The 20928-nt window shown below is 36.4% G+C and overlaps 2 protein-coding genes across 2 annotated transcripts; both read left to right on the forward strand.

Annotated features, from left to right (window-relative positions):
* Nucleotides 1-243: 243 nt before the first annotated feature.
* Nucleotides 244-786, forward strand: LOC109208071 (craniofacial development protein 2-like). Its single transcript, XM_019371085.1, has one exon. The coding sequence runs from the start codon at nt 244-246 to the stop codon at nt 784-786; it is 543 nt and encodes a 180-aa protein (XP_019226630.1).
* A 10311-nt stretch (nt 787-11097) lies between these two features.
* On the forward strand, nt 11098-18118 carry LOC109208072. Its single transcript, XM_019371086.1, has 3 exons — nt 11098-11464; nt 14156-14234; nt 17959-18118. The coding sequence occupies exons 1-3, from the start codon at nt 11098-11100 to the stop codon at nt 18116-18118; spliced, it is 606 nt and encodes a 201-aa protein (XP_019226631.1).
* Nucleotides 18119-20928: the final 2810 nt, after the last annotated feature.

Here is a 20928-nt window from a genome sequence, read left to right on the forward strand (position 1 = left end):
GGGTCCTTTAACGTAGGAACTTAGACGGGAAAGTCTATAGAGTTAGCGAAGATCCTCCAGAAGAGGAAATCAACATAACTTGTGTGCAGGAGATTAGATGGGTGGGTTCGAAGGCTCGAGATGCTGATGGGTTTAAATTATGGGCCTTAGAACGCGAGGGGGATAAGAATGGGGTAGGTATCTTGGTTGACATGGATCTTAGGGAGCTAGTGGTTAGAAGTTAGGAGGGTGAACGATGGGATGATGGCTATTAAGCTGGTTGTGGGAGGGTTTACTTTAACTGTAATTAGTGCTTACGCACCTCAAGTGGGTTTGGACGAGGAGATTAAGAGGCTCTTCTGTGAAGAATTTGACGGGTTGGTACGTGGCATTCCGCTCACCGAGAAGTTATTCATTGGAGGTGACTTCAATGGTTACATTGGGGCGACATCTGGTGGGTATGACAATGTGCATGGAGGCTTTGGCTTTGGAGTTAGGAGCGGAGGAGGTACGTCGTTGTTAGACTGTGCTAAAGCTTTTGATTTGGTGATTCCTAACTCGTGTTTTTCGAAAAGGAAGGAGCACTTGGTTACATTCAGGAGTTCGTTGGCCAAGACTCAAATTGATTATCTATTCTTCCGGAAGTGCGATAGGAGTCCGTGCATGGATTACAAGGTTATACCAAGCGATAATCTCACGACTCAGCATAGATTATTGGTGGTGGACTTAGAGATCGTGAGGAAGAGGAGGAAGAGGGTCGTGTATGGTCAACCCAAGATCAGGTGGGGTGCTTTGACTAGTGAGTAAGCGCAGGAGTTGGGGGAAGTTGTTGGCTATGGGAGCCTAGAGGATCAGTGGGGACACGAGCTGTATGTGGACCACAACAATGGAGTGTATTAGAGTAGTTGCGGGAGAAGTGTTAGGGGTCTCGACGAGTTTCTCTGGCGGCACAAAGGTGACTGGTGGTGGAGTGAGGAGGTACAAGAGAAAGTGGAATCCAAGCAAGTGACCTACTTGAAGCTTATAGAGAGCATGGACGAGGATGAGAAGAGGATGAACACGGAGGGGGTATAGAAGGGCTAATAAGGAGGCGAAGTTAGCGGTTACTGCGGCTAAGACTGTGGCGTTTGGGAGTTTGTATGAAGAGCTTGAATCCAAAGGCGGGGACAATAAGCTATACAGGCTAGCCAAGGTGAGAGAGAGGAAGACCCATGATCTGGATCAATGTAAATGTATCAAAGATGAGGAAGGTAGAGTTTTGATGGAAGAGGCTCAGATTAGACCAAGATGGCGGACATATTTTCATAAACTCCTGTACGAAGAGGGTGATAGGAACGTAGTGTTGGGCGACTTGGAGCACTCTGAGATGCGTCGGGATTTTGGGTATTGTAGGCGCATAAGAGTAGAGGAAGTCGAGGGGGCTATGCGTAAGATGCATAGGGGTAGAGCTACCGGGCCAAATGAAATACCTATGAAATTTTGGAAGAATGCGGGTAGGGCAGGTTTGGAGTGGCTTACTAGGTTGTTCAAAATTATTTTTAGGACGAAGAAGATGCCCGATAATGGAGGTGGAGTACGATGATTCCTTTGTATAAAAACTAGGGCGATATCCAAAGTTGCAATAATTATATAAGGATTAATCTGCTAAGCCATACTATAAAAGTTTGGGAGAGGGTGGTTAAAGTGAGGGAGAGGACCAGTGTGTCCATTTCAGAGAACCAGTTCGGCATCATGCCAGGGCGTTCAACTATGGAAGCCATTCACATTGTGAGGAGATTGGTGAAGCGGTATAGGGAGATGAAGGACTTGCATATGGTGTTCATTGACCTAGAGAAAACATATGACAAAGTTCTGAGAGAGGTGCTCTGGTGATGCTTGGAGGCTAAAGGGGTCCCAGTAGCCTACATTAGGGTGATTAAGGACATGTATGAAGAAGCTAAGACTCGGGTTAGAGCACCGGGAGGAGACTCGGAACACTTTCCGATTATGATGGGGTTTCACCAAAGATCAACTCTTAGTCCATTCCTATTTTCCTTGGCAATGGACGCATCTACGAGACACATTCAAGGTGAGGTGTCATGGTGTATGTTATTTGTAGATGACATAGTTTTAATTGACAAGACGCGGGGCGGTGTTAACGAGAGGCTGGAGGTTTAGAGACAGACCCTAGAGTCTAAGAGTTTCAAGTTGAGCAAGACCAAGATGGAATACATGGAGTGCAAGTTCAGTAATGGTACCTAGGAAGGGGATATGGAGGTGAGGCTTGATACGCAAGTCATCTGCAATTGAGGTAGTTGCAAGTATTTTGGATATATAATACAAGGTAACAGGGAGATTGATGAAGATGTCACGCATCGTATCGGAGCAGGATGGATGAAGTGGATGCTCGCTTTCGGTATCTTGTGTGATAAGAATGTGCTGCTGAGACTTAAAGGTAAGTTATACAAGGTTATAGTAAGATCGACTATGTTGTATGGATCAGAGTGTTGGCTGGTCAGGAACTCTCATATCCAGAAGCTAAAAGTAGCTGAGATGAGAATGATGAGGTAGATGCGCGGGCATATCCGGTTGGATAAGATTAGGAATAAAGTTATTCGAGAAAAAGTGGGAGTGGCCCCTGTGGAGGATAAGATGCGGGAGCGAGGCTGAGATGGTTCGGGCATGTTAAGAAGAGAAGAATAGAAGCCCCAGTTAAAAGGTGCGAGAGGTTAGCCTCGGTGGGCAGCATAAGGGGTAAAGGTAGACCTAAGAAGTCTTGGGGAGAGGTTATTAGGCGAGACATGGCGCAACTGGAGCTGACTGAGGTCATAGCCCTAGATAGGTGGTGTGGAGGTCAAAGATTAGGGTAGAAGGTTCATAAGTAGCCGAGCGTTTCTCTTTGTCTTACTCAATTCGCTAGCATTAGTGTTAGTATGATATCTTTTATTCATAGATGACTATTACTACCTAGAGTTTGACTGCATTCTTGGATTCGGTCTTATTTCATCTTGTTGTTATTCTTACTTGTTGCAATTACCTTTTCTTTTTCAGCCGTTCTCTAGCCGAGGGTCTATCGGAAACAGCCTCTCTGCCCTTCCAGGGGTAGGGGTAAGGTTGCGTACATCTCACCCTCCCCAGACCTCACTTGTAGGAAACTATTGGGTTTGTTGTTGTTGTTGTTGTTTCTTAGGTAGTGTAACAATTTCCCCTTGGTTTTTCTTTGTGCTGCGGTTCTTTTCCAAGGGTTTTACTTGAACCGGGTATAGTTAGCTTTTTCTTTTTGTAGGAATAAAGAATCTTGAGTCATAGTGCTAACTTGAAGCAATTTTCTTCGTCTGCTGATAAGTGCGGATTTTAACCGCTTATTAGTACCTTATTCCTTTAGTTTTAATCCTAAAGTGTTGATTTATATTCCCAAAACTAATAAAGTGTGTAAATTGCATGAATGTTGGAGATTTTGACTCTAATGAAGAAATCTAACTCAAAAAGGACTGTTACGGCTCATAAGGCAAAAGGAGGCGTAGCAGACCAAAAGTGCGGTGTCACGCCCGAAACCTGAAGAGGCGTGGCCGGCACCCGGTGCCATACTCGGCCCGAGCATATCGCTCTGTAACTGTGAACATTGGAGGGGGAACCCTCAACTTAGGCCGATGAGGCCATATTCTGAATCATCTGAAAATAACGTCTCTCTCATATGAGGGGTAAACATACCCAAAGTTTGATATATATAAATGTGCAGGTTGACGAAGCCTCCATGAACATCTGTTGATATACAAAATATACAAGACTCGTCTAGAAGCCTCTAGAGATAATTAAACTGTATCATGGTCGGGACAGGGCCTCGACCTACCCATCAAACCTGTATATATAAAATGGACTCCAAGGTCTAGACCTGGTAACTCCGGGGAAGTTGAGCTTACCAACCAAGCTGATGTTTTACTCTGTCTGCTAGGAGGGTCTATCCAACTGTCTATCAGGACCTACAGGCATGAAATGCAGCGTCCCCGACAAAAGGGACGTCAATACGAAATAATGTGCCGAGTATGTAAGGCAACAGAATAACTGAAAGCTGGAACTGAACTGATAATATAATAACTGAAAGTACCTGGGGGTCAAATATAATTTGAAGATATGCTTACCTGCTGATACTGACTCATCTCTCTCAATATAGTAAGTAAAATATTTGTCCGGCCCTATAAGGCTCGGTATGTGTAACTGCTCTGCCGTAGTAGGCTCGCTCATATGCGCTCGGCCATACTAGGCTCTATATCTCGTCCATTTTAGGCTCGCTCATAGGCGCTCGGCCACAGTAGGCTCAGTATATAATTTAACATCTGATCTGAGGTTGCCCAATAGGGGCCTGCCCCATCGATTATAGCTCGATGGTGGTGAAAATATTGTAATACTGTATATATATAGACTCTCTGCTCTCTTGACTGAAACAAGACAAAACTAAACTGAATATGAAGTCCCGATAAAGGATAATGTTTTAACTTATGAGACTAGGATAATGTACATAAATTCAAGAATAAGAACTTCTCTTTATGCCTCGGTATCATACGCATGTAGTTACAGGATCGTGCCAAAATGAAGAAAATGTTTAGCCTTAACATACCTTATCACAATCTTTCCGATCACCAATTTGAACTCGCCTCTTCGCACCTAAATCTACAACAACGATAATAATACTATCATTAAGTTACGAAAGGTACAACTATCGCACAACGAACGACAAGCTTATTTTGTATAAAAACTGGCAGCATCTCCCCTATATTCCTTGCTTCCTCCAAATTCAAGATAACACCAACAACACAAGGAAAAAACAATATCAACATATATACATTATTTTTCAACCTTATATACACCACAAAATACTACAAAACATCCCAACACACCTCTCTTCATACACAAAACGACCACCGTAGTAGTGTCAAACAGCCCAAAAATGTTATCGAATGACCAGCCCTCCACCCTGCATTTATATGGTGTTTCTCCACACCCTTCCTCCTCCAAAAATCTAGAAAACAGTAGTAAAACACGCAATCCAATAGCAACATAAAACAATCCACAAAACAGTCCGCTACAAGTGAATAACTCGAACTCACGACTTCCTATCACCGTTCCGTGAGTTCTTACAATTATAGAACGACTTTCCATACATCTCCAGCAGAAAAAATGGATGAAAGAGAGCATTAAACTTACCTTATTTTTGAATAACTCAGCTCCTGTCTTGGTTCTTCAAACTCTAGGTTTTACCTCCAACTAGAACTTGGAAAGGAGAAAATCAATTAGGATTTGAGGAAAATTTTTGGGAGGATGTTTGCAGGAGTTTAAGTCTGGTTATTGTGTTATGTAGTGGGTGTTATATTGCAGAGATAAGACCTTAAATTGGGCTCTTTGGCCGACCCAAAATAGACCCTTTTTGGACTCTCATTTAAGCAAGTAGGTGACACACCTACTTGTCACCTAGCAGCCTGCGTAGTCTCGCAAAAATGCATATATCTCTCTACCCCGATGTCGTATTGACAAACTGTTTAATGAGTTAGAAAATGCACTCATAGAGTTTCAATTTGGCAGGTAGATAATCCCCTAATTCTAAGTATATTGGGAGAAAATCTCAGCTACATTTGACCTAAGTTTCAACACATTTATGAATGTAACTTGTGATGACCTTTTCCAACTTTTGTTCCACAACTTGTTTGACTTCAAAACGTAACACACGTCTATCGTACGACTAAAATAACTCATAACATAGTCTCCTTATAATTTAAAGAACCCTATTCTCATCCACTACTAGAAAAAGGCGGATTACCTGGGGATATTTACCTGGGGATAAAATCCCCAGGTTTACTTGCGGATTTTCTTGCCGAAATATAAAATTCTTAAATTGTAAGATATTATACATGGGAATTTTATTCCCCCCGATAAATCCGCAGGTAATTTTGGCGCCATTAGGCGCAAACATATTACCTGGGGAATTATATGGGGAAATAATCGGCAAGTCCTCTATCCGTAGGTAAATTCGCAGGTAAAAACATTTTTTTTTTCGTTTGTGAGTCGGCAGATACTTCCCTAGGTAACTGTCATGCGGAGTTTGCTGCGAAATATATCATGAGGATGTACCTGGGGATTTTGTTTTCCTGGGGAATTACCTGGGGTTATCTTTCTGCGGTTTTACATGGGAATAGTTCCTGGGGAATTACCAACGAATTTATGTACCTAGGGAAATACCTGGGATTTATTTTTTGGGTTTTGCCTGCGAATATTTTCATGGGGATTTATATGGGGACTTATATATCTGGGGATTTATGTGGGGACTTATATATGTGGTGCCAACAAAAGTAATATTTGAAAGTTTATGGTTATAATCAACTTTTAAAAATTTATTCATAATTTACTTCCAAAATAATAAAAGCTTTAGTATATACATATTTCTTTACAACTGAAAAAAAGAGAGAGCATAAGCGGGAAACTTAAGCGCCATAACAAAAGGAAAAGAATCAAAACTTTTGGCTTTCAAACCTAGGTCAAGACTTAGAGACTGACGGCAACCTTGAGCCTGATATTGTACTCTCTTAAATTTTCGCGGGTACTTTTACTCTGTCCGCCTCTTCCACTCGCTAAGCTCTGTCACCCCCATTTTTCTAAACCCGTAAGCCTCTCTCCTTTTCTCTATCTCTTTATCTTTTAATTTATGGAATCATAAATATTGGTCAATTTTGTTTTTCATTTTGATGTTCAATTACTGCTTTGGCCAATCGTCTATGTTTTGTTCATCCCATTCTTTGGCTAAGTGAGTATGAATTTCTAGGTTTTTTCATCACCCTTGATTATTTTATATACATTTAGGGATTGATATTTCTAATTTACGAAAGAAAAGACTGAGAATTTTAGGATACAATCTAGAAAACTTTAGTTTTCAAAAGATGCATATTCTAAAGTTATGCATCATCAATTCTGAGTTAGGAAATCATCACGTACATCGAGTTTGCAGGATTCAGATACTAGTAGCACATTATCTTCTCAGTGGCCAGCAACAAAGTTGAATTAGAAGCCAGATTTTGAGGCAATTTCTGCTGCAGCAATTACCAAATCGATCTTTGATAGCCTTCAAAACCAATTATTGCGTGAAAAAGCAAGACTGCTGTTGATTAGCAATTATTTTTGCATATCTTGTTACCTAACACATAGAAACTGAATATTAGAACTAGAGAAGTAAAACACTAATGCTTACTTAGTCCTAGAACTTTATCTTTTCTTCTATTAGTTTTGGTTTGAGGATGCTCATATTTTCCATTGGTAAAACGTGAAGTTTATCCTTGGAGTTAAGAATTTTTAGTAGTGCAGCAAAGATTACGTTTTACTCTTCATCTTTTGCCCACCTGGTTAGCTCTTTTTATCTTTTATTTTTTATTTTTATTATACTCACATTGATCTTGCACACACATATTTGTGGTGTTTATATTTCTCTAAAAAACTGGTGTTGCCTGACTAGAGGATGCATTTTCTGTGCAAACCATACAATCTTTTAAAAGCACAACAGGGAGTAAAAGTAGATTAAGTTGATTGCCAGAACTAGGTTGTGATGTACGCATGTCAGTATATGTAAATTTCATGAGACTGGACCTGTTTTTTGGGCAGCCAAGAATTCCAACACTAACTGCTTTATGTCTAGTGATTAAATGCTATTATCTATATTTTTAACTATATTTGTCTTTTGGTTCAGAAAATGAAAATTCCCGAGCATCGAAAATGGATGGAAAATAGACTTCTTCCCCGTCGAGCGGGGTATACAGATGAATTTTTAAGTGGCATGGATGGGTTTATTAAATTTGCTTGCAGTCAACCTAAGTACTTGTCCGAGGGAGTCATAAGGTGCCACTATTTATTTGCCACTATTTATTGTTTACCTACAATACTGTATTTGATTTTGAAAATAGTTAAAATCTGTCATGTGGATACTACTGCTTTTTTTTGTTTCTATTAAAGCTACTGTTTTAATATTCAGCTTTCCTATAGGTTCTTGTACTTCTATGCTTTTGGTAACTCATTTGATATCTATAAATATATATTTATTTATGTGGTCTTAGCATAATAATAATTCTTTCGCTGTTGAGATCCATATCATTATGCTTATTCATTTATTGTACATATATTAGATCATTAATATATTATATAAATATTCTTTGATTTGTTTCTTACAGATGGCAGGTGCAGGATCTAAAAGAGATGGACAATCTAGTGGTAAAGGAGGAAAATCAAATAAAAGAAAGTCAATTGCCATAGAGCGACAACCAATTCAGTTGCCTCCCTTAATCCCGTCACGACCCCTCTTGTCTCATAATGGACCACTTCATGTAAATGAGCCTTCTTTGCCTCAACCTAGTCGTGAAGTCAATCGATCTCAGCCTCACATCACTGGATCTATTCCTCCCATAATACTACCACGACCCCGCCTATCTCCTACTGGTCCACTTCATATAAATGACACTTCCCTGCCTCATCCTATTCTTGAAGTCGGTCAATCCCAGCCTCATAACACTACATCACAACCTCAATCTAATGAATCTCAACCTGTAAATCAAGAAACTGAACAGATGATGTCTCCACCGGCTAATATGACTCCAGCCACCTCATTTAGTACGGTTGGCAATGGCGATGATGAGCATCGAATGTGTATTAAACCTGAAGCGGATGGGTAATTATACTAACTTGTATTTTTATTATTATATAAAAGAGTAAAAGATTCGACATTTTTATTCATGACTTACACAATGTTTTTTGTGTGTGTATAATATATATATATATATATATATATATATATATATATATATATATATATATTAGGTTCACGTGAACCCATATGTCATACTATAGAACAATCTCTGCATTGGAAGATTTATTTTGTATATATTCCCAGATGCTCCTCGAGTTTTATTGGTGAGCTGAGCTGAATTGATGTTATTCTATCTGATAAATGCATACTGTATATTTGTGTGAATTAGTTGCTAGCCAGAGGGATTCTAACTGAGGTTTTGAGTTAATAATTGTGTTACTAGTTCTGCATGCTGGAAAAACTTAATTGCAGAATTTTTGTATTTACTTGCATTCAGTGGATTGAGTTGGTATTAAAGCTAGATATTGATGATTATCTTTATATTGGAGTTCAATATCATAGCTCGAGGAGTTGGGTGTCAGTTCAAGTGTTAAACCAGCAAAATTCTAGTGCTGCTTCTTTTTATGGTTGTTGATGTAGATCACGTTGTGTCTTAAACTTCAAGTATCTCCGGAACCCTCTAGCATTAACCGATAGAACTGCTTATGCAATTATTATTGATGCTATTACTTATATTGATTGCTAATTAGTTGGTCCATGTGTGTTCGACAGCATTAACATATGTGTTATCAAGTGTCAGTTGCATATGTACTACTATTAATATGTTACTGTGCTCTATTCTATGTGAATTCCAGTTTGAAAAGCTAACAAATGATAACATATGCTGGAAACTTAATACTGTACTAGTGGAGTTTGCTATCAGATAACTCCTTTAATTATCTGTTGGTATAACTACTATACTTTATGTAGGTTTGATCCTCACAAGCCAGTTATTGAAGGTATTGCTATTTGCATTCGTAGTAAATTTGAGCTAGCTAAACCTTCTTGGAAGAAGTTCCCACAATCTATTCGCGATATGTGGTTTGAGGAATTCAAGGTAAAGAAATTTATAATCTGGTTCATATTCAAATATTGTTGGTATGATATTGTATGGCTAATGCAATTTTAATTTGATACATGCAGAAGAAATTCATATGGCTACCTCACTATAATGTAGCTATACGGGACAATTTTGAGAAAAGAGCAGCGGCAAGAATGACCCAACTTTTTCAAGATATTAGAAAAAAATGAATCGTGATTCAAATGACGGCGCCTCAGTTCATGCAGGTGGTTGTATACCTCATCGAGTGATTTGGAAGAGAATGGTAATATATATATATATATATATATATATATATATATAGATCTTTTTAAATTTATTTCTTCAAGAGACTAACATCATATTCAGTGTTGATAATATTGTATTTTCCTTTATTTCCAGAAAGAAGCTACTGGAAAAGAACCTTCAATTGCGGAATTTTATTTTCAGACTCATCGCACAAAAAATGAAAAATGTTGGGTAAATGAGAAAGCTGAAGCTGCTTATGTAAGTGTTCCTTCTTTTACTTTTTTTCGAAGCATTACCTCAGTGACAACATATGATATATTTGCTCAGATCAAACAATTGCTCAACTAAACTCAACAAGAGCACACGTTATTTCTGAATTCTGTGTAAACTTGAATCCGCTGCTCGTTAGATGCTGGCCTGCTGCTCGTTAGAAATTTAAAATGATTTCCTTTTAATGAATTGTTGACATGTGATAAGAGTTTTTTTTATACCATTAGTGTAATTTAACATATTTCTATTCTAGTTTACCAATTAATACTATATTAGATAGAGTTGTCTCAATACCCTTTAAGTGACATGATAGCATAAACATTTTTACCATCGTCAATGCATAGAACTTAAAATCACTTAAATCTTGATATTTCTTTTATCAAAAACATAGAGGAAAAGATCTGTTGCTGACCTACTAGTGCAAACTTGCAATTGCAATTGTACTGTTGGTTGTTCATGCTTCCTTATCAAACTTTTTGGCCTTCTTGCTTAGATTAAGTATATTTCCTAAGGCTTACTTCATGTACTATCGTTATGGACATAATTTTTTAAGTTATGGATGATGAGAATTGAGAAAGGAACTTTATTTACATAGAACAAAATACAGCAGTGCCTTACCGTGGAGAAAGTGCCGCTTAATATTCTTCTTTAATTGCCTGGTTCCATATATTTCACGCACAATACTCATCTGTGAAATGCTTTATACAGAGTGCTAGCTTAGCACAGCGTGTCCACTGTCCACTCTCTATCTACATCATCTATTTACGTTTGTAAAATATTTCCTTTTATTGGCATTATATAATTTCTCAAATAACTTACTTTGGTGCAGAATAATTTTGAAAGAAAGAAACAAGAACTATCAGCTTCTCAAAGTGCATCAACTGATCAGGTAGGTGACACTAATTCAGCAAGCCAATTAAGTGAAATGGATATTTGGGTGCAATCTATTGGTGGAAAGAAAAAAGGAAAGGTTGCAGGCCTTGGCTCCTTGGGTCGATCAGTAAAAGCACTTAAGCATTCAACATCTACTTTACCAGGAGAAATTGATGAGATGATTAAATCTCAGGTGCATACTTCCAATGCTAACTTATATGCTCAGTTGCAAGAAGAGCGGTGCAAAAACAAAAAAATGAGGAAGGAATTAGACTTATTGAAGAAGTATGTGAATTTCAATGCATCATCTTCAAATGAGTTATCATCTCAAGAAGACAATCAAGAATCTGAGGATGGAAGTGACAATGACTCTGATAATGTGAATGAAAGTGGTTCTAACCCTGGTAACGTGAATGAAAGTGATTATAATTAGGATTGAGATGTTCATTAGACTATTAAGTTTTACATTTGGGATATTTTGCTTTTTGATGAAGGATTATATGTTATTAATATTAATGTTATGAATTTGGGATATTTTGCTTTGTGATGAAGGATTATATGTTATTATTATTAATGTTATGAATTATGTTTTTTCTTTGGAAATTTTACATGGTGATTTACCTACGAATTATTACTTGGAAATTTTTCTGGGATTTTACATGCAAATATTTCATGGGAATTTTCTTGCGAAAATATACTCCTGCGGATTTTACTTGGAATTTTCCTGCGGAATATTTTTCATAAATATTCACAAGAAAATCCCTTTCGTCCATAAATTTTAACCTCAAAATTTCCTACGGACTTACTTGAGGATCTTCATGGGGAATTACCTGCGGATTTCTTCCTACATAATTTCCCAAGAAAAATCCTTTTGTTTACGAATTTTTACCAAAATACACCTGCGATTTTTTTGATATGTTTCGCTGATAAATCCGCAAATAAGTTACATGGGGACACAAAATCCCCAGGTAATATACCTGGGGAAATTTTAATTCGCAGGTAATAATTACCTACGAAGGTTTTTCCAACGGATTTATTTTGGTAGGAAATTCCGCAGCAAATCATATTACCTGCGGATATTTTTATATTATCCTTAGGAAAATCCCCAGGTAATCCGCCTTTTTCTAGTAGTGATCCCAAAAGTACATGTTATAACATTCTCAACTTGTCGGCTTTCGACGGAACTTATTTTATTCAATTCGTTTAGTTTCTAAGCCTTCCAACCCTCTTGGTACTTGGTATTCATGATATTAAATATTTGTAACCTTCATGGTATTATGATTAACTTACTTCATGTACTTTCAAAGATGATCTCATTTCTGAGCTTACATCAATTGACTTACGACTTACTCTTACGTACTCAAACATGGGGTGTAACATGCGGTTCGCAGAAGAAAGCGTGGACCGCAAAATTCTCTTTGTGGACCGCAGATCTGGTGTTAAAGCTCAAAAGTTGATTGAAGAGAAGCGCGGGCCGCACACAATTTATGCGGCTGAAAAACATGATCGCACTGACAAGAATTCAAAAAGTTCAAAGAGTGTTCAAAACGATCAAGATTGAAGTCTTGCCAGAAGTGCGGATCGCACATGGAATTGTGCGGCCCCAGAAGCTGAAGTGCAACCGCATATCAAATTATGCGGCAAAAAAATCCCTCAATTTGAAGACTCGAGCAAAGTGCGGACCGCACATAGAATTGTGCAGTCGCAGAACATCCCGAAGGGCATTTTTATCAGCGGATTTTGGGCCACTATAAATAGACGGGAATCACTTTTTTAGGTTAAGTTTTGTAGTTTTTTGAGCCGTAGTCGTTGTTGTTTACCACTTTTGGTAATTTGTGACCAATTTGGGTTAAAAAAACATTATTTTATCACTTTAATTTTGTATTTTATTTAGTGCTTCTTCTTTGTTTTCTTCCATTTCTACTATGAGTAGCTAGATATTTACTAGGGTTGTGACCCAACCCTAGTGTGTAAACCTTATGGGTAATTAATCTAATGCTTGTTTATGATTTGATGTTTGTTATTTAGCCTTGTTCATGCTTCAATTTTAGAATTAATGGTTGCAAACATTGATTCATGCCTTTATGACTTGGTCTTTACTTGAAAAAGAGTGACGTAGTCTATGAAAACTTAGCTAACAAGAAATTGGGCTAGTTAAAATTTTGACTAGCCTAATTAAAGGGTTTGCACTAGAGATAGTGGAAACCCGACTTGAGCTTATATCAACTATTTGGTATGATACCCATTTGGGCTTGAGAAAGCCAAATTGGCAAAATCACTCTATGACCGACGGGTATTGAGTGTGTAACTTAGAGTTGAGAGCTTTAATATACCCCAATAGCTAAAACAAGTGTTAATGTAATTAACCCATTAGCCTAATACCTAGGTAAATGTTACATCCCTGGGACTTTTACCTATTTAAAAACAACCAAAAATAATTAATCAATCTCTAGTTTCATTTCTCTAATTAATCATTGATAGTATAGTTTATAGAAGTAATTTGCAAAACCATCTTGTTTGGAAGTGTATTTAAGCTATTTCTTCTACGCTCATCAAGTCTGCACTCTAACACCCACATTTAGCTCCCTGAGGAAATTGACCCCGACTCATAGTTGGGTACTATTCTTCCAACGACCTCTTCCACTCATTGTTGAGTGTAGATTGGGAGTAGATCAACTGCGTACGCCTTGAGAGCAGTGAGTGCTTTAGTTATGACGCCTAGGCTTAGTTCTTGACTCATGTATAAGTGCCTTAAATTATTTGATCTCGACTTTCCTTAACTGCTTTGACTAGAGAGTCGGGATAGATCTGGTCCTAAGTGAGTTATGTGCTAATGTGTGTGTGAGATCTTATTGAAATTCTGTGCATGTCAGTTGATGTCTAGAACTTGCCCCATATGTTTGCAAAGCGAAATAGTAGTCATGTTCAGTTTAGGAAGCGATATATGCATTTTTTGTTGAGCCATATATATGTTTATCACCCACCTAGTTGTATGTATCTTAGTTAGCCCTGTTGAACCTGTAATCCTACTTATTTGGCAACTACACTACAAGTCTGACCCCGTTGTTTGAATTGACCATTTGTTTGAAATTTTTACCTCTCGTAAGCAGCTAAAACTGTTATGAGCTTGTTACGAGTTGAATGGAGGTATGGTAGGCTGTTGAGTGGAGCTAAGAATAATGGAGAAAGGTGCACTAGTTGAAAATTTGTGAGAGCCACATATAAGGGATTGAAAAAAAAGCACGAAAAAGAGTTTGTATATGTAGTAGAAAAAAAAGTGATTCTTTGCTAGTAGTAGTTCTCATCTTGTCCGTGCGTAAAAAAATTGGGAGTGGGGTTATTATGTTATGAAGGTTGGGGTTTGGTTCAATACAAGTGTGGGTTAAATTGTTAATGTATATGTATTAAAGTGCTTAGGAAGGTGTAGTCACTATATCCAAATGTATCTTACCCGTCTCACAGCCTACATTACAACCAAAATAAAGTACTACTTGATCTTTGACTGAATAAGCTCAATTAGTAGAGTATTACCCTATGGGCAAGCCTATGGTACGTTTTCTGTGGTGCATGGAATTTATTTCTGAGATGGAGTTAATTCTTCCCATATTGAGTTCTTATTTGTTTTTGAATTTTGTTGTGTGTAGAACTACTCTGTCTCTTTGGTGTGAATGCACATGATTTATAAAGGAAAGGTAATGTCTTTGGCCTCCGTGTTAGAGTAAGTGAGTGGGTTTTTGAAAAATACGTGGTGCTTTTGAGTCAAGTCTTGAGGCTAGGATGTTATGATAGGGTGCTTAGTCTACTTTAAATATTCTTGGCATGATGAGTTAGGGAGGTTGTCTGATGAAAAGATCATCTCTATGTGAAGTGCAGTTTGATTGCTCGAGGACAAATAATGGTTTAAGTGTGGGGTATTGATGGTATGCTAGAAACTCGTATTTTAGTCATAGTTTACAGTATAATTACTGCATTTTACTTGTGTTTGAGCTTAAATGATAGTGAATTGCACTCATTATGTGTTTTATACCTTGCAGGAAGTGATTCTGCGTTAGAAAGATAACCGGGAGCTAAATCGAACAAGTTGGAGCTTTGAAGTTTGAGTAAAAGCCCAGAAAATTAAACCGGGATCACGTTCGGAGGTCAGGAGTCAAGTCTGGATATCAAAACGTGAAGAAAAAGAATTACTCCGTAAAAATTACACAGCCAGGTCGTCGGGTGCAGCGGGGCTGTGTAAGCTTGCCAAATCCATAAAAAATGAACCTCTATAAAAGTCCACTGGTGCGCCGCGTTGCACCGTGCTAGTGTGTTTTTCTCATAGTACTGTCCTAGTTCGGCTAGGAAAGGATAGTTTCGTCCGGACCCGTTCCAACATGGTATAAATATATCAAAAATACGATTTAGAGGACTTTGGACCTATGAAAGATTTAGGAAGCAACTAAGGCAAAAAGACAGAAGAATTCATCAAGATTTCAACGAACAATCGGTGAATACGGGAGTTTGTATCGTATCATTAGTATTGATGTTTTCTATGTTTTTAAACCGTATTGAGATGACTTTTTGCATTGCTATGGAGTAATTTCTTTTAGGGTGTTGACATATATATTTTTTAATAACTTGATTAGGGATTCGATTTTTGATAATTGTTGGAATTAATTGATGGAGTTTTAATTCGTATTGTGAAGTTATTTATTATTTTACTTAATCGAAAGAGGAGCTTTATATTGAACTCTTTACATCTTATGCTCTAGTTTAAATTCGTGATTCAAATATTCGAAAGAGCCTCTTGAATTGTTAATCAAACTAGCAAATAGGAAAATATTCGTGAGAAGTTACCCTTTAAACCATAACCATCATTTTATTCATTGCAGTTATTTACCGTGCTTCAATTGGATTAATTACTGAATTTAACGTTTAATCGAAGGAGAAACATTAACTTCAAGTGAAATCTTATTATTTGTTGAATTCGTGAGAATCAACAATATTATAGAGTGAACTAACTCAAGAATTGGATCCCGAGTCAATTATCTTGCACATGTCTATCCAATTACCCTTATTTCTCTCATTGATATTTCTTTATTGCTCATCTGTTGTCTTTTGCGATCAATTATTAATCGCTTAATTTTTAGTAGTTAATGGTAGTTGATAATCGTAAAATCAAGTATTAATTTTCCTGGATAGTAATTAACTAAAGATTATTTGAATATTGTTTAAATTCAATCCATGCGGAGACGATAATTAAACTATACTATCTTTGGCTAGCGAGCAACAATTTTGTGTTGTGTTTTGCGCTCGTCATGGTAATCAATATAGCTTTTGGGAAACAAATCAAGTATCTCATGTTTTGGCAAAATAAGCTGCTAAGCAGTCCAAACTAAATCAAGTCAGGAATTTTGCAGTCCCGCCATATTTTGTAGAAAATCGATTCCTAGCAGACAAAGGTGGAACACATTTTATTAGATTTATTTCGGATAACATATGTACTAAGTTGGTTGAACTTGGTAACCAAAACACCCTAAGTGGCATCTCTCTGACATGTTATATGACTGGTTCTTAGTAGTACTAATATTAGTATTCTAGTTTCTCAAAAAAAAAATAAGAGATTCAGATTCATGCATTGCATAATTTATAGGGATAATTCTATATTTTTGCTACCGAAAATATGAGAACTAAAATGAAAAAAAAATAGTTAGTGAGAGTTCATATAGCCGAGTTAAATTTTTTTTTGGAACCAAATATTATATTTAATTTGTTTGGCAATTTGTTAGGCCGGTGTATGTTTGAGGATTAAGCAAATTATTTTCTAGACTGAGAGAAATTTCTTCAATTGCCTCTAATGTTTATTAGATGGTCTTTGCCTCGGTAGATTAACTTGTTAACGTACTAGATTGGAGTAACCATCGAGGGACAAGGATAAACGGGCCACTGGGTCAAGAAAAATTAATTCACTAATGATGTTGACCTATCTTAGCTTTTTCCAAAAGATCCATCTTGAGAATATTTGGAATATAAGTGCAATTTCTGTCATCTTTTTTTGGGAATTGTTTGTTCGGTTTTATCTAATTAGATAAAAGGTGTGAATGGGAAATGGGGGGGAAAGATTTGGAGGAAAATAAAAAGTTTGAAGTTGTTTCCTTTACTACTGCACTTTGTCCCATATCGGAAAATAGAAAGAAAATCTTTATGCTTATATAGAGAAGCACATCTTCTAGCTCTTTAGCTATAAGAAGTGGTGCCTTGCGCCGTTGTCGTCGTCGCCTCAAATTCGGACAATTGATATGATTAATTGATAATATTTTGGATCAAAATTATTTTCGGTTTTCCGCTATTTAATTTTTTTTTCTAATATTTGCGGAATTTTCCCAACAGTCAAATTCGCGACTAACAAAATTTTAATTCTGGCGAACTATAAATACAGAGGAGTAGCCTCATTTTTTACCACCAAAAATCTGCATACTCTCCCCTTTCTCTTCTGCATTTCTGCACTATTTTTTCAAAGCAAAACATAAGCATAAGTGTGGTTTACTGTCATTTGTTGAGTTCGACGAAGTTCTGTAATTTCCGTTGCCGGTATTACAGAATAGTTATTCCGTTCTATCCTGGGAGGGATTAATCCAATAACCTTGGAAAATAGTAAGGGGATTAAATTCCTTACGGAAACACAGTTTTCTGTTAGGCTCGGAACTTTTATTTATTATGTTTTCTGCTTTTGATTTATTTTATTTTTGCCAAAATTATTTTTCGAATACAGATGTTATCAAGCTTGAAGAATTTAATATATTCTGTGTTCATCTGACTTTCTACTCAATCCGAAATTAAAATCCTTGCAATTTTCTACTCGATTTTTTATATTCGGTTTGAAGATATAAGAACTTCACCGACTTACTAATTCTGGTTGTGTCAATTTTTTTCACAGAAAAATGACAACGAGTACGGAACAACAGAATCGTTTTGTTGGGACTACTGTTGCTGCAATGGCTACTGCATCTTCAAGTCGCACAACGCCTACACTGGCGATGGCATCAGCAGAAAAGCCCGAAAAGTTTTCCGGCGTGGACTTTAAGTGTTGGAAGTAGGAAATGTTCTTCTACCTGACCACACTCAGTTTGCAGCGCTTTATCAGCGAGGTTGTTCCGGTTTTGTAGCGACCCGGCCGGTCGTTTCATGAGTTACAACCCCGTTTTCCCCATTTCTGCTCCCTTATGTGTTGTTCAGTTGTATTTGATCATATCGTGTTGGTTGTGTTGTGTTCGGAGTGGCCTTGGAACAGAATGAGACACTTAGTCTCTTATTTAGAAGCTTAAGTTGGAAGAAATCAACCGGATGTTGACTTATGAGTAGAAGGTCTCGGATGTGAATTCTGATGGTTCGGATATCTTCGTTAGGTGATTTTGGACTTAGGAGCCCGGAATATAATTTGGAGGTCCGTGGTAGATTTAGGCTTGAATTGGCGAAAATGGAAATTTGGCGTTTCCCGGTCGGCAGTGGAAATCTTGATATCGGGATCGAAATGGAATTCCAAAAGTTGGAGTATGTCCGCTTAAACAACCCTTATGAAAATATCAAATTAAGACTTAAACAACCCTAATGAAAATATCAAACTTCTCGTATATATGGCAAACTAAAAAAAATATAAAAAAGAATTCAAAGCAAAAGCTTTTCCAAGTTAAAGCAACAATAAAAAATGAAAGACAATAAGGAAAAGACAACAAAATTGACTCTTAAAGCAATAATAAAAATTTTAACCGACGCAGAAACTAAACCTTAGTTTCATGAAAATTGGTACACGTTTCTAATGTCCTTTAACAGGGATATTCATTAATAATAAGTTTTCTATTTATTCTGTTAAATGTTTTCCTTTTGAACCCACCGAAAATTTGACTTTCTTTAATAGAGATATTAAATGTTTCCTACTTATTCTCTTTTAAGTTCTATTTTCCTTTTTTAACCTACGAAAATTACAATTTGTGATGGATATTAATTGAAGAAGTTGTTTTTCACTTATTCTCCTCTTCTTTCTCCTTTTACTGTAATACGTTAGTTTCATTTTTTTCTCCCAAAAATACCTTTTTGATATTTACAATTATATCCAACTTAAAATCCACTTACAATGGATAAAAAGGCGAATAACATTTTGCTAAGGGTCTTCGTGCTTTTAATATAATATATATAAATTTATAAAAAGACCCCTTCAGTTATTAACCTAGGCAACCATCAACTATCCACTTTTCCTTTCATAAAGTCAGAAACACAAAACACAAGCAGCAGGTCATCTTCTTTCATACGAGAATTTTGTTACTGCTCCGTCACCGGTTAATCGAGTAACTTGATTTAAAGTTTTATTTTCCTTTTTGCTCCTATGTGCGTGCCTTTAATATTACTTATTTACTTATAAGGCTTATATTCTGTTGTTATGCACTCTAAAGATGAAAGCTTTCATATGCGATTGATTATTATATTTTGTTATGTTGTAGAAACGTAAAAGAATGAGTAAATCAAATTGGGGTGGTTTTGTTTTCTTATAAATTGTGTGGTATACATCATGTTTTATGATTTTAAAGAAAAGACATCTAAATATGTTGTAAAAATTATAACCAAATACAACTTTATCTTCAATTGAAATTTTAGTGAAATTCCAAATTTAAACTTTTTTTGGAATTCATGTCCAAAAAAACAGACAGACAAAGGTGCTAACTTATTAACATTATATTCTTTTAGTTATCTTCATTTTATGAGTTATGACACAAGCAGATGAATAACATCAAGAAAATCATTAAAGACAATAACCAAATACTCTTTTCTGACTTTATTGGTGATATATTTTACTCTTATCAATGTGGGAAAATGACAGGAAGCCTTCCATTTAGAAACAAAATCAAATTCTTTTAGTAAAATATGTAACTCATTGAAAAAAACATGATAATATTTAAAATTAATTTGAAACCAGGAAAAAAACCATTTAACTGCGGTGATAATGGGCGGCTATGGCTGCTATAAAACAAGCAAAGTCAAATTGGAATATAGCATAGTGCTGAAAAATTCCAAAGTCATGACAATACCACAGCTTTACAAAAAAAAAGAAGAAGAAAACGACAACTCAGTAGGAAAATATGTTTTTTTTTAAATTGTGTATTCCATTTCTAATATAGTTTTAGTCAGGGGCAGGGCTAGCCTTTTTGTTGCAGGTTAGCCGAATTCAGTAACTTTAGTATAAATTCTAAAATTTATTTTAAAAAATTTATTGAATATATATAAATTATTAATTTAGAATTCAGTAGCTTATACTGACTAAAATTCGAATTCATAAGCTCAGGGCGGATTTATAAGCTAAATCACGGGGCAAGTGAACCCATGTTCTCTCCGCCAAACTAGGTATTTTATGTACGTATTCTCTAAAATTGGTTAAATATTATCTGTTGACACTCATGCTCCAAAACATATTGAATGGTGCACTTGGTTGAACATGGGTTAATACTTTTTATTTTTTATTTTTTAAAGGTACGATTCTCACTTAATACTTTTATTTTTATGTACGATTCTCACTTAATAATTTTTATTTTTTATTTTTAGTAGTGCACTCATATTTTAAAAATCTTAGACTCGTCTCTGCATAAGCTTTAATCTTAACTTCGCCTCTGGTTTAGTACTTAATATACCGACAAATTGTTTTTTATGAACACCAGTCGTTTTCTTTCCAGTTATAAGATATAAAATTAATCCAATGAGCCACTTTCTTGACCAAGGACTACAGATTTTTTAATTCTCGTAACTTGTTTTTATAAGAAAACGGATTGTTGAATAACATAGTGGAAGCAATGATACAAATTGAGTAGTCCTTTTGAGGAAATACCGACCAAAATTATTTTATGAGAAAGTGATTGTGAGC

This window comes from Nicotiana attenuata, unplaced genomic scaffold (genome assembly GCF_001879085.1).
Source record: "Nicotiana attenuata strain UT unplaced genomic scaffold, NIATTr2, whole genome shotgun sequence".
In the NCBI taxonomy this organism is placed as follows: Eukaryota; Viridiplantae; Streptophyta; class Magnoliopsida; order Solanales; family Solanaceae; genus Nicotiana; species Nicotiana attenuata.